At 38.9% G+C, this 13120-nt stretch overlaps 1 protein-coding gene across 2 annotated transcripts in view; it reads left to right on the top strand.

Moving 5' to 3' along the window:
* The window catches only part of elp1 (elongator acetyltransferase complex subunit 1), a 43679-nt gene extending 31146 nt beyond the window's left edge, over window positions 1–12533 (top strand). For both annotated transcript variants that reach the window (XM_062039859.1, XM_062039860.1), the window contains exons 26-36: window positions 693–790; window positions 2613–2814; window positions 2884–2945; window positions 4190–4252; window positions 4329–4389; window positions 4457–4570; window positions 4642–4741; window positions 7686–7813; window positions 10286–10437; window positions 12245–12320; window positions 12415–12533. In XM_062039859.1, coding sequence (XP_061895843.1) covers window positions 693–790; window positions 2613–2814; window positions 2884–2945; window positions 4190–4252; window positions 4329–4389; window positions 4457–4570; window positions 4642–4741; window positions 7686–7813; window positions 10286–10437; window positions 12245–12320; window positions 12415–12482 — 1124 coding nt within the window. In that variant the 3' untranslated portion in view covers window positions 12483–12533. The remainder of the gene's footprint in view (window positions 1–692; window positions 791–2612; window positions 2815–2883; window positions 2946–4189; window positions 4253–4328; window positions 4390–4456; window positions 4571–4641; window positions 4742–7685; window positions 7814–10285; window positions 10438–12244; window positions 12321–12414) is intronic.
* The last annotated feature ends 587 nt before the right edge of the window (window positions 12534–13120 follow it).

Raw genomic sequence — 13120 nt, 5'->3', positions numbered from 1 at the left:
GTCATTGGTGTAGCATAATATTGTTTTTAATATTGTTTTTAACATGGCTGTGCAGCACTTTGGAAACATTCTTGTTGTGTAAATGTGCTATATAAATAAAGTGGATTGGATTGGATTAGAATCGTCAAATTATCAACTATTCTGAGGCAGCCCTACTTAAGATGCAAAGAAATGCAGTTTGTTTTCCGTCATGGAGGTGATTATTATTAGCCGACGGGAGCGGCTCCATACCGTGTATAGAGACACTTGCAGTAATTAGATGCTAGCTGCTTGTCAGCCGTGGGACTCAAAAGAAAAATATAGTGTCAGCCAGAGTTTGTGAAGTGAATTATATTTATATAGCGCTTTTTTTCTAGAGACTCAAAGCGCTTAACATGGTGAAACCCATTATCTGCATCTTTAAGCTACATTTAAACCAGTGTGGGTGGCAGTGGGAGCAGGTGGGTAAAGCGTCTTGCTCAAGGACACAACGGCAGTGACAAGGATGGCGGAAGCGGGGATCGAACCTGGAACCCTCAAGTTGCTGGCACGGCCGCTCTACCAACCGAACCACGCTGCCCCGATCAACATTAAGATGTATTAATCTGCAATAATGATTACACACTTCTTCACGGGAATTGGCACATTCCTACTTAATAGTAATAATAACATCTGGGTTGAAAACTACATTTGTTTATGATCTTTTTTTTTAGGAGAAGAACATTTTCCAGAGACTTTGCAGCTTGTGAATGAACAGAAGCTCTACAGTGAAGCTCTGCGACTTTACCCTGCAGACAGCATTCACTCCAAGGTAAGATTGTACAGGACTAGGAATGTAACCATTAACGGTATGAATGACAGACACGGTAAAACTCCCTACGGTTAGTATTTTTGTTTTGAAATAAAATGATGGAAGCATTGTGATTGATAATTGCCCTTTGATAAACTCACTCTGGAAGCTTCCCCTATCGGTATAAGCACAATTTTGTTGTTTTTAAATGTGAAATGACAATAAAAGCTCGTTCTAGTACGACTGGCGCCATTAACGTCTTACCCCATTAAGAAAATACATACCACGGTCTAAACTTATATAAACACATTGTTGTCTGAGCAACCAAGATATTCACTTGTGCACATTGAACCTACAACCTTGATCGTTCTATACTCAGAGAAATACGAGACGGAGGTGTTTATACGGTGCGTTCAAGGACCACTGAACAGAGTAGGACGCCACAACGCCACAACAAAATAATAAAAACATCTATTTTATTTGATATGCTCTTTTCATTTAAATACATCTTAATGTGCCACAGTACAAACCAATATTAAAAAAAAAAAAAGTTTAGCCATTAAAACAGATAAAATATTAAGACAAACACTGTCAGTGAAGCACAAGAAACACAAAACATGCAAAATAGTGGCTTTTCTAACAGTGTGTTAATTTATTTTCAGTAAAAAGATTTCAGTCTTCGTGGAAGTACTTTTTGAGCACATTCAACAACACCACGATAATGATGATAACTGGGATATTAAATTATTATATCGTTACATTCCTATACAGGAGGGCCACATACTAAATAATCAAACGATGCTATGGCACTTTTTTTACATTTTGACAACCAGACTGTGTTGATATGCTAGGAAATTTATAGATTTAACAAAAAAAACGTTTTACAATAAGCTTTTCAACCTTTCGTTTTTTGCATTTTTGAATATATTTATTTTCATCATGACTTTATTCCTATAATATTTTTGACCTAATCCATATAGTAATACATTTGTTTCCCAACCTAATCCTCCACAAATTGCAACTTCATTCTTGGTTTTGTGTGTACACTGCAAAAACTGAAGTCTAAGTAAGATTAAATATCTCAAATTAGGGTGATATTTGCTTATTTTCTGTCTGATAAGATCATTCTTCTCACTAAGCAGATTTTATGTTAGTGTTTTACTTGTTTTAAGGGTTTTAATGATCTCAGTAAGATATTACAGCTTGTTGCTGAGATTTTATTGAGTAAAACATGCTTGAAACTAGAATATCAACTGATGCAAAGCTGTGTCATCAACACTCACAAGTATAAAACTACTTTTTTAAAGTAATCATTTCTTACTTCAAGCATGAAAAAAAAAATCATGATGCCGAGCGCATATCATTATGTCAAGATAATGGCACTAGCATTTACTTAATATAAGAATATTTTTTAACATATTGAGCAAAAAGGTCTCATTTTTTTTTCTACCAAGAAAAGTGCACTTATTAGTGAGAATATACTTAAAGGTATTTTTGGGTTCATTGAGGTTAGCTCATTTGACTTGTTTTGGAAAGTCTTGACAAGCCGAATTTTCTTGTTCTATTGGCAGATAATTTTGCTTAGTTCAAATAAAATACCCCTCATTTTAGTCTTTTTTTCTTGTTTTTGAACACTGACTTTTTGCAATGTAATAGGCTTAATATATCCAACTTTAAACAATTTTAATAATTATTTCCCCTAAAATTATGACTTGTGTAAACTAATAATGTCAAATAAAATAGTGAATAGCTGCAGCGTTAAAAGAACATTCCTAAATGATGAGCATAAAGGTAACTTACGGAGCAAATAAAGACAATAAGAACGTTACCTTGACCTCTTCAGGCTCTGAGCTGCGCGTACGCCGAACACCTGATGGGACAGCAGCAGGCGGAGCAAGCCGGCCTGTTGCTATGGCGATGCCACGAGCCCGTCGGCGCCCTGCAGGCCTTCGCCAGCTGCGCCAGCTGGAGGAACGCCATCTGTGTGGCCCAGCAGATCCCCCTGCCTCCAGACCAGTTGGCCCTGCTGGCCAGAGACCTGGCAGGTAACCACAGCAACACGCGGTGTTATGTATTCATCTTTTTGTAACCGTACTATTATTCCCCCTTCAAAGGGAAGCTGACTGAACAGCGACGCTACTCGGAGGCGGCACTGCTGCTGGACCAGTACGCCAAAGTAAGAACCAGAATGACCGACTCAACTGTCCTGATTTGGCTCAAATAGTAAACAAAGACTTCAATTTTACTGCGCCAAAGACAAATAATTCGGATTGACTGAAATAAAGAAAAGCCGGGCCTCACCTTTATCCAGATCTGCACCAAAGTTGTATGGCTTTTTTCTTGGCCCTAAAATTTTTGCAGGAATCTTTATTTTATTTTATTTTTTGCTTCATCTTCTTTTAACAAATTGAAGCTTAGTGAAGGCTATGCAGAACAAAACCAAAACTGAACTGGCTACGACGTAAACAAAAACAGAATGCTGGACGACAGCAAAGACTTACTGTGGAGCAAAGACAATGTACATCCGAACATGACATGACAATCAACAATGTCCCCACAAAGAAGGATAAAAACAACTGAAATATTCTTGATTGCTAAAACAAAGTAGATGCGGGAAATATCGCTCAAAGGAAGACATGAAGCTGCTACAGGAAAATACCAAAAAAAGAGAAAGAGCCACTAAAATAGGAGCGCAAGACAAGAACTAAAATACTACACACAGGAAATCAGCAAAAAACTCAAAATAAGTCAGGGCGTGATGTGACAGGTGGTGACAGTACACCTACTTTGAGACAAGAGCTATATTGATGCATGCTTGGTTATGGTTTGAATTCATATCCATCAATTGCGACAACGACTTTTTACTGTCAACTGAGTTTCATTTTTTAATGATTTCTGCTGGTGGTGTGCCTCTGCATTTTTTCAACGTAAAACATGAAGACGCACCGCAACCCGTACATTATCTCAACATGCAGGGCACGGAACAGCTCCATTTAAAAAAGAGAGCTAAAACAAAAGTAGCAAAGAGAAGGAAAAATATATAAATAGTTAACGTAATAATAATAATAATGGATTAGATTTTATATCATGCTTTTCTATTATTAGTTACTCAAAGCGCTCACAGAGAAGTGGGAACCCATCATTCATTCTTGGGTGGTGGTAAGCTACATTTGTAGCCACAGCTGCCCTGGAGTAGACTGACAACGTCAGACAAGCAGATATGCACAGAGCTATATAAGAATAAAGTATATAGACTGTGTCCGCACCTTTTAACCAGACTTTCACCAGAAATGCTTCAAATTGACCAAATTAGTTAAAATTGGGTTTTTTTTTTAAGCACAATCCTGCTCACAAAAGCAATTGATACCACGTACCTACGAGCTGGAGTTGTTATTAATGGTGGTTCCTATGGCGACGTAGGACTGCGAGGAGGCCATCTTGGCTCTGATCACCGGCGCGGTGTGGGAGGAGGCGCTCCGACTGGTCAGTGAAATGAAACTATAAACAATGATCACCATTTTGCTTTCTTCTAGTGTTCATTCACGTTTGTGTGCTGCAGATTCACATGCACGACAGAGCGGACATCACCGAGACGGACCTGAAACCCGCCCTGCTCAAAGGTACCTATTTTGGGTCCCGCCGCCAAGTTCCTTCCAACTTTTTCTTGATGTTTTCTCCGCGCGACAGCGGCCAGCGCTCAGACGCTCTTTGTGGAGACGCAGGCGGCCACCTTCACGCGACACAGAGCCCGGCTGGCGCTGGTGCGGGAGCAGAAAGAGAAGGCCAGGCTGAGCCTGCTGGGTGAGAAAGCGATGCTGCGGCGGTACGGTTGTGGTCGCCATGGTAACCTCCAAATACCCTCTGCCTTCAAGATGAGGACGGTCCCGACTGTGCGGACGCTGAGCTCTACTCTGAGGCCAGCAGTGTGATGGGCGGATCCAAGTACTCGCACAGCAACTCACGCATCTCCTCGTAAGGCAACGACAAATTCAAAAACCTTCAATATTTAATACTCACTGCTATCTAAAAGATTGCATATTGATGTGTGATATTAACATTACATTTTTATTATCTTTAAAACCAAACTTCAGTCCTTGACAAAAAGCTCAAACATGATTTTTTTTGCTTTATTTTGCCTCGGACCGTCAAAAATCACAAATTAACTCATGTGATTAATCACAAACAAATATCGCATTAATCATGTATAATTGTAGATTAATCACACAGTTAAATTTGATTTTTTTTTAAATTATTTCTTCCATTAATTTATTTTGAGCTCCTTTTACATTAACCACAAATGGTTACCTGAAAGGTGGCGTGTGTTGTTATAAGGTCAATTCGCTTCAAAATAAACCCAGACTGGACTTTAAATAGTAAATTTACCAGGTTTTGAGCAAATAAATCATATATATTCAGGTGTCAAAATATTGGGGTGTTTTTTTTAGGTCAATTTAAATTAAGTAATTATTTTACTGTAAATACCGCATTTTTCGGAGTATATGTCGCTCCGGAGTATAAATTGCACCGGCCGAAAATGCATAATAAAGAAGGAAAAAAAACATAAGTCGCATTTTTGGGGGAAATTTATTTGATAAAAGCCAACACCAAGAATAGACATTTGAAAGGCAATTTAAAATAAATAAAGAATAGTGAACAACAGGCTGAATAAGTGTACGTTATATGAGGCATAAATAACCAACTGAGAACGTGCCTGGTATGTTAACGTAACATATTATGGTAAGAGTCATTCAAATAACTATAACATATAGAACATGCTATACGTTTACCAAACAATCTGTCACTCCTAATCGCTAAATCCCATGAAATCTTATACGTCTAGTCTCTTACGTGAATGAGCTAAATAATATTATTTGATATTTTACGGAAATGTGTTAATAATTTCACACATAAGTCGATCCTGAGTATAAGTCGCACCCCCGGCCAAACTATGAAAAAAACTGCGACTTATAGTCCGAAAAATACAGTAATCACAATTCATCAAAATTCAAAAGTGTGATTAAGCTGATTTTGGAAAAATAATCATTTGACAGCACTCCTTTTTAGAAGTGCGCATAATCGATCCACATCCGAATCGCGATTCCTATTCATCCGGGTTTTAAATCAAGTCATCATTTTCAAAAATTGATTTTAAAAAATTACCTTTTTTTTTCTTCTTTTTTTTTTGAAAGGAATCCATTTTTAAGAAGACATTTTTAGGACATTTCCATGCAACCAAAAGGAGCTTTTCTAACCTGTAACCTGGTTGAAAAAGTTTCATTATAATTGCTATACATTGCAAGAATCTGTTTGAATCGATTCTGAACTGAATCGAATCGTTAGGTGCCCAAAGATTCACACCCCTACTCATTGACCCCTTTTGAAGGCCTTTTGATCAGATAACATCACAGATTTATGTTAGTAAAATAACTCCTTATGCAAATGTATACAAATTGAAAACAGTGACATTTCATCAAATGGCCTTCAAAGGGTTAAAAAAAACATTGCATGGTTGCTATTTAAAAAAAAAAAAAAAAAATGAATACCGTATTTTTCGGAGTATAAGTCGCACCGGCCGAAAATGCATAATAAAGAATGAAAAAAACTTATATAAGTCGCATTTTTTGGGGAAATGTATTTGATAAAAGCCAACACCAAGAATAGACATTTGAAAGGCAATTTAAAATAAATAAAGAATAGTGAACAACAGGCTGAATAAGTGTACGTTATATGAGGCATAAATAACCAACTGAGAACGTGCCTGGTATGTTAACGTAACATATTATGGTAAGAGTCATTCAAATAACTATAACATATAGAACATGCTATACGTTTACCAAACAATCTGTCACTCCTAATCGCTAAATCCCATGAAATCTTTTACGTCTAGTCTCTTACGTGAATGAGCTAAATAATATTATTTGATATTTTACGGTAATGTGTTAATAATTTCACACATAAGTCGCTCCTGAGTATAAGTCGCACCCCCGGCCAAACTATGAAAAAAACTGCGACTTATAGTCCGAAAAATACGGTACATGTTTTTGAAAATGCAAGAATTTTATGTCCTGTTTGGCTTCAGGGTATTGTTAAATAACTGCCAGTGTACTGGTATATATCATACACCCGCGAAAGAATTGAACATTGAAAATAAAATGTAAAAACTTTTAGTGATAGTCATACAAAATGGAGTAACAACACAAAAATGATGTCCAAAAATACGGCAAAAAAATGTAGTGAAATGACAAACACGTCAACCTTTAGTTCAATAAAGGTTTTGAGACGCCTGTTCATGCGGTCAAAACAATCCCAGCGCATTTAAATGCATCACAACAGGTCACGTGACAACGCTGTCTTCTCCAATTGGTCAGCGGGAAGGTTGAAAAATGTAAACAGGAAGAAGGTCGCGGCAGCGCGCTAATTAACGCAGTGTAGCCTTCAAGTTTCCGTACAACAGACGTGGGCACTTTAAGAAGACGTCGTGAATGAGTTAGCATCCATATATTCATAGCATGCGGAGAAAATGAGAGAAGGTCTTGCTTCCACACCGTGAATGAAGACTGCTAACCGCTAACGTGCTAACCTCACTCTAGTTAGCTCTACGTCATTGCTGAATAATTTGTTCGTGACATCTTCTTAACATGCTTTTGTCTATTTGCTTCTACACTAAGAATGTCTAATAAAAGTAATATTTCAGTTCTATTTAGTCACTAGTTACTCCCTAACTACTTAGTGTTTACGTTGTTGTGCCTGACCAATTGGCGAAGAGAGCCATGTCACGTGACTTGCTTTGTTGTTATAGTCTTTTTAAAAGCACAATATTATCCAGTCTAGTATTTGTGGGCGTACACACAGGAGGGTGTAATTTAGCGCACCTGTAAGTCTTCAAAACTGCTGCTGAAAGCGTGGTTTGATGCAGGAGGTCTTCAAAGAACCGACGGAAGGCAGAGAGGAAGAAGCTGAGTCTGAAGGAAGGAAGTCCAATGGAGGACCGAGCTCTGATGTTTGCACTCGGAGAGATCGTCACCACAGCGGACAAGATGAGAGGTGACCGCGCACAACTGCACCTTGTAGGGCTGGACGATTACGGCAAAAATAATCACGATTATTTTTGGATTGGTGTTGTAATCACGATTAAGAACACGATTTTTCATTAATTTGAAAAAACGAGTAGTTATTGTACCACCAAAACTTAACTTTACAAATTAGTAACGAATAAACCACAACAAGTAAAATAATAATTGTAATTATTACAGATGTCCGATAATGGCTTTTTTGCTGATATTGTCCAACTCTTAATTACCGATTCTGATATCAACGATACCGATATATACAGTCGTGGAATTAACACATTATTATGCCTAATTTAGTTGTGATGCCCCGCTGGATGCATTAAACAATGTAACAAGGTTTTCCAAAATAAATCAACTCAAGTTATGGAAAAAAATGCCAACATGGCACTGCCATATTTATTATTGAAGTCACAAAGTGCATTATTTTTTTTAACATGCCTCAAAACAGCAGCTTGGAATTTGGGACATGCTCTCCCTGAGAGAGCATGAGGAGGTTGAGGTGGGCGGGGTTGGGGAGGGTAGCGGGGGGTGTATATTGTAGCGTCCCGGAAGAGTTAGTGCTGCAAGGGGTTCTGGGTATTTCTTCTGTAGTGTTTATGTTGTGTTACGGTGCGGATGTTCTCCCCAAATGTGTTTGTCATTCTTGTTTGGCGTGGGTTCACAGTGTGGCGCATATTTGTAACAGTGTTAAAGTTGTTTATACGGTCAGCCTCAGTGTGACCTGTATGGCTGTTGATGAAGTATGCTTTGCATTCACTTGTGTGTGTGAAAAGCCGTAGATATTATGTGATTGGGCCGGCACACAAAGGCAGTGCCTTTAAGGTTTATTGGCGCTCTGTACTTCTCCCTACGTCCGTGTACCACTCCGTACAGCGGCGTTTCAAAAAGTCATGAATTTTACTTTTTGAAACAGATACCGATAATTTCCGTTATTACATTTATTTATCGGCCGATATTATCGGACATCTCTAACTACCATAGTGTGCTTTTGTGTCAACTAAATTATTAATTAAATGCAAAAATCCTCACATTTATCGGAACAATACATCTTTGGACACTTTTGACCAGTATTTTAGGTCAAAGCATAATAGTTGTGTAAATGTATCAATAAGTGCTTTAAGTATATTAATGTGTCAAGTACTTTTTCAAATATTTTATTTTGTTAGCACCGTCAGACCGGATATGGCACACCACGCTATTATTGTGAAGGAAGAAGTGTGCTGTTGCTCTCAGCTTGACAATAAGGAACAATTTGAGGCTTTAAAAAAAAAAAAAAAAAAAAAAAGGAGCGCCTCTCAGGTTTCAGCCACTGTACATTGTACATTGATGTTACATCCATGATGTCGTTCACAACCACACGAGCTGTGGTTTTGGGTGTATGGATTGTCCTTGCTAGCTTTAGCTTTGTAGTTTTGTCGCTGTTTCAGGTGGCCGTATCAACATTGGGGCGGCTGAGTGTGTCGGGGCTAAATGAGTGATACAGGACATTCTTTTCACAAACAAATGTTTTTTCTCCTCACAATGACAACATTTCACTCACATTTATGTCCATTTCCGTAATATTATCTTGCGTTCAACAGCAGATTTCGTTTTATTGGCCAATTAATGTTTACGTAAATGCGGAAATTAATTGACTTTACTTTTTTTGTTGAGTTAAGTGATTATTGATTAGGTATACTAGCGCTGTGTCAAATAATAAATGTCGTGACATCCCCAACTTCTAATAGACTTGCTCTGTTTGCATTCATTCGCTCATCTGTTCCACCGTCACAAGCTACGGAATTTACACTACCGTTCAAAAGTTTGGGGTCACCCAAACAATTTTTTGGAATAGCCTTCATTTCTAAGAACAAGAATAGACTGTCGAGTTTCAGATGAAAGTTATCTCTTTCTGGCCATTTTGAGCGTTTAATTGGCCCCACAAATGTGATGCTCCAGAAACTCAATCTGCTCAAAGGAAGGTCAGTTTTGTAGCTTTTGTAACGAGCTAAACTGTTTTCAGATGTGTGAACATGATTGCACAAGGGTTTTCTAATCATCAATTAGCCTTCTGAGCCAATGAGCAAACACATTGTACCATTAGAACACTGGAGTGATAGTTGCTGGAAATGGGCCTCTATACACCTATGTAGATATTGCACCAAAAACCAGACATTTGCAGCTAGAATAGTCATTTACCACATTAGCAATGTATAGAGTGTATTTCTTTAAAGTTAAGACTAGTTTAAAGTTATCTTCATTGAAAATAAGGACATTTCAATGTGACCCCAAACTTTTGAACGGTAGTGTACATGCACGTCCTATTAATCTGTCTTTTTTTTTATGATCGCGAGAAGCCATAATCTGAACCAACATGTGATTAATTGTCCAGCCCTCGTACCCTGCTTTTTGTCTGAAGGCTCTGTCAGAGATGTCGTGGTCTGATTGTTGTCGTCCTCCGTTGCAGAGGAGGTGCAGGCGCTGCTCAAGGCGCTCGTCCTCTTCCGCTTCGACAAACAAGCCGAGAAGCTGCAGCTCGTCTTTGAGGAAGCTCTGCGCACGATGGAGGAGGCCATAGCCCAAATCTGGTCTCCGAGCCTGCAGAGCAGCAACACTCCGGTAATTAATTGTGTGACTGATGAGGGGTTAAATCAGGGGTGTCAAACGTACGGATCAGGCCCGCGAACAGGTTTTATCCGGCCCGCGGGATGAGTTTGCCAAGTATAAAAATGAGCAGAACATTTTTGAATTAAAGAAACAACTGTTCTAAATGTGTCCACTAGATGTCGCAATAGCAATTATTTGTATCTTTGTACTGTATTTTTCGGGTTATAAGTCGCAGTTTTTTTCATAGTTTGGCCGGGGGTGCGACTTATACTCAGGAGCGACTTATGTGTGAAATTATTAACACATTACCGTAAAATATCAAATAATATTATTTATCTCATTCACATAAGAGACAAGACGTACATCAGCAATCGTCACACACACACACGTCAACCAACCGGGTCGTGGCAGAAGCGCATTGTGGAAAAAAAAGATGCTACCTGCTACTACGTCCGTACCTATGAAAATTGATCATTTCAACATTGGCGGTAACTTATAAAAACTGAGAAGGGCTGAACAAAAATGGCACCGAAAAGGAAATCCTATACTGCAGGTTACAAGCTGGAAGTAGTGAGATACGCAGCGGAAAACGGTAATCGAGCAGCGGAAAGAAAGTTTGGAGTAAGCGAGAAACTTGTAAGGGACTGGCGAAAAGCGGAGGCTACTCTTACTGAAATGAAGAAAACTAAAAAAGCTAATCACAAGCTTAAAGCTAGGTGGCCTCAGCTCGAGGAACAAATTCACAAATGGGTGCTTGAAAATTGCCTTTCAAATGTCTATTCTTGGTGTTGGATTTTATCAAATAAATTTCCCCCAAAAAATGCGACTTATACTCCAGTGCAATGTTTTTTTCCTTCTTTATTATGCATTTTCGGCCGGTGCGACTTATACTCCGGAGAGATTTATAATCCGAAAAATACGGTAGATGATGCTACATATAAAAAAAAATAAACCAGGTTATTGCAACAGTCGAGGAAAATGAGCAAACTACATAAATAACATCCTGTATTTTGATTTTGATATTTTTTTTATCTTGATTGAAAATGAACAGGGCAGCACGGTGGCAGAGGGGTTAGTGCATCTGCCTCACAATAAGAAGGTCCTGAGTAGTCTTGGGTTCAATCCCGGGCTTGGGATCTTTCTGTGTGGAGTTTGCATGTTCTCCCCGTGACTGCGTGGGTTCCCTCCGGGTAATTCCTCCCACCTCCAAAGACATGCACCTGGGGATAGGTTGATTGGCAACACTAAATTGGCCCTAGTGTGTGAATATTGTCTGTCTATCTGTGTTGGCCCTGCGATGAGGTGGCGACTTGTCCAGGGTGTACCCCGCCTTCCGCCCGATTGTAGCTGAGATAGGCTCCAGCGCCCCCCGCGACTCCGAAGGGAATAAGCGGTAGAAAATGGATGGATGGATGAAAATGAACACCAATGAGTTGACTGATGAACATTATCACATCATTTATTCAGAAAGTATAAATAACGACAAATAAAGGTAGAATATTATCAACCGCAACATTATGACTTGTACATTTTCAGAATGTGCGTGTTCTATTTTTAGACAAAGAAAACAATCTGAAGTTGTCTTTATTTTTAAGTTATCGTGCCGTGATTTTTCTCCATGTGGCTCCCCATCTAAAATTAATTTGGCACCCCTGAGCTAAATGATTCCTTTTATTATTTATAACTCCTTTCACAACCCGCTCAAAGCTTCTCAACATTAGTTGTTGACACTGAAAATTCCTACTGATCTCGCCATAAAAGGGTGTGTTTTGGTGATGCTTTGAAATTTAGCATCAAACCGGTTCATTGTTTTTTTTAGCTGACTGGACCAAACTCGACGGCAAACAGCATCATGGCTTCCTTCCAGCAGCAGCAGACGCCTACAACGTCACAAGGTCTTTTTAAAATCATCTCACGATTCTAACGTTGCCTCCCACACCGAGCAGGTATTTGAATCATCTAAAATGAGCTATTTTTGTTTCCTGACAGATGTAGAAGTGTCCTCTCCACCGAAGATGAGAAGCAGTGTCAAGTGGAAGCTAGCAATTTGTAGCTAATTTTATTTAGGTTTTTTTCCAAACGAAACGTGTAATAAAGATTGACATCTCTGCTGGCCTATACCATAATTAGTGTTTCCAATACATCAATTTATTAGTAACGGACCGCCAAAAATAGATTTAGTGCTCCCTGTTACCCTCGCACAAACACATTTTTGTAAACAGAATGTGGGACGTAGCATGTAGTTACAACTACGTACACTAGATGGCATCGTGACACGGCATACGCACCTCGTCTCTCAGAGGATAAGAAGATGTAGCACGACGTTTCCAGAACTCCTGATTTTTTGTGTTTGAGCGACGAGCAACAAAATATTTTGTCCGCGTTTATTCTGTGCGTCAAGGCCAATTATGCAAATTGGACAATCTTTCCTCGCAACTAGAGATGTCCGATAATATCGCCCGAAAAATGCTTTAAAAGGTAATATCGGAAATTATCGGTATCTGTTTCAAAAAGTTAAATTTACGACTTTTTAAAACGCCGCTGTGTACACGGACGTAGGGAGAAGTACAGAGCGCCAATAAACCTTAAAGGCACTGCCTTTGCGGGCCGGCCCAATCACATAATATCTACGGCTTTTCACACACACAAGTGAATGCAAGGCATAATTGGTCAACAGCCATACAGGTCACACTGA

The sequence above is a fragment of the Entelurus aequoreus genome, linkage group LG28 (genome assembly GCF_033978785.1).
Source record: "Entelurus aequoreus isolate RoL-2023_Sb linkage group LG28, RoL_Eaeq_v1.1, whole genome shotgun sequence".
In the NCBI taxonomy this organism is placed as follows: Eukaryota; Metazoa; Chordata; class Actinopteri; order Syngnathiformes; family Syngnathidae; genus Entelurus; species Entelurus aequoreus.
The sequence above is the reverse complement of the archived record's forward strand: the minus strand, read 5'-3'. Positions and strand labels throughout refer to the sequence as shown.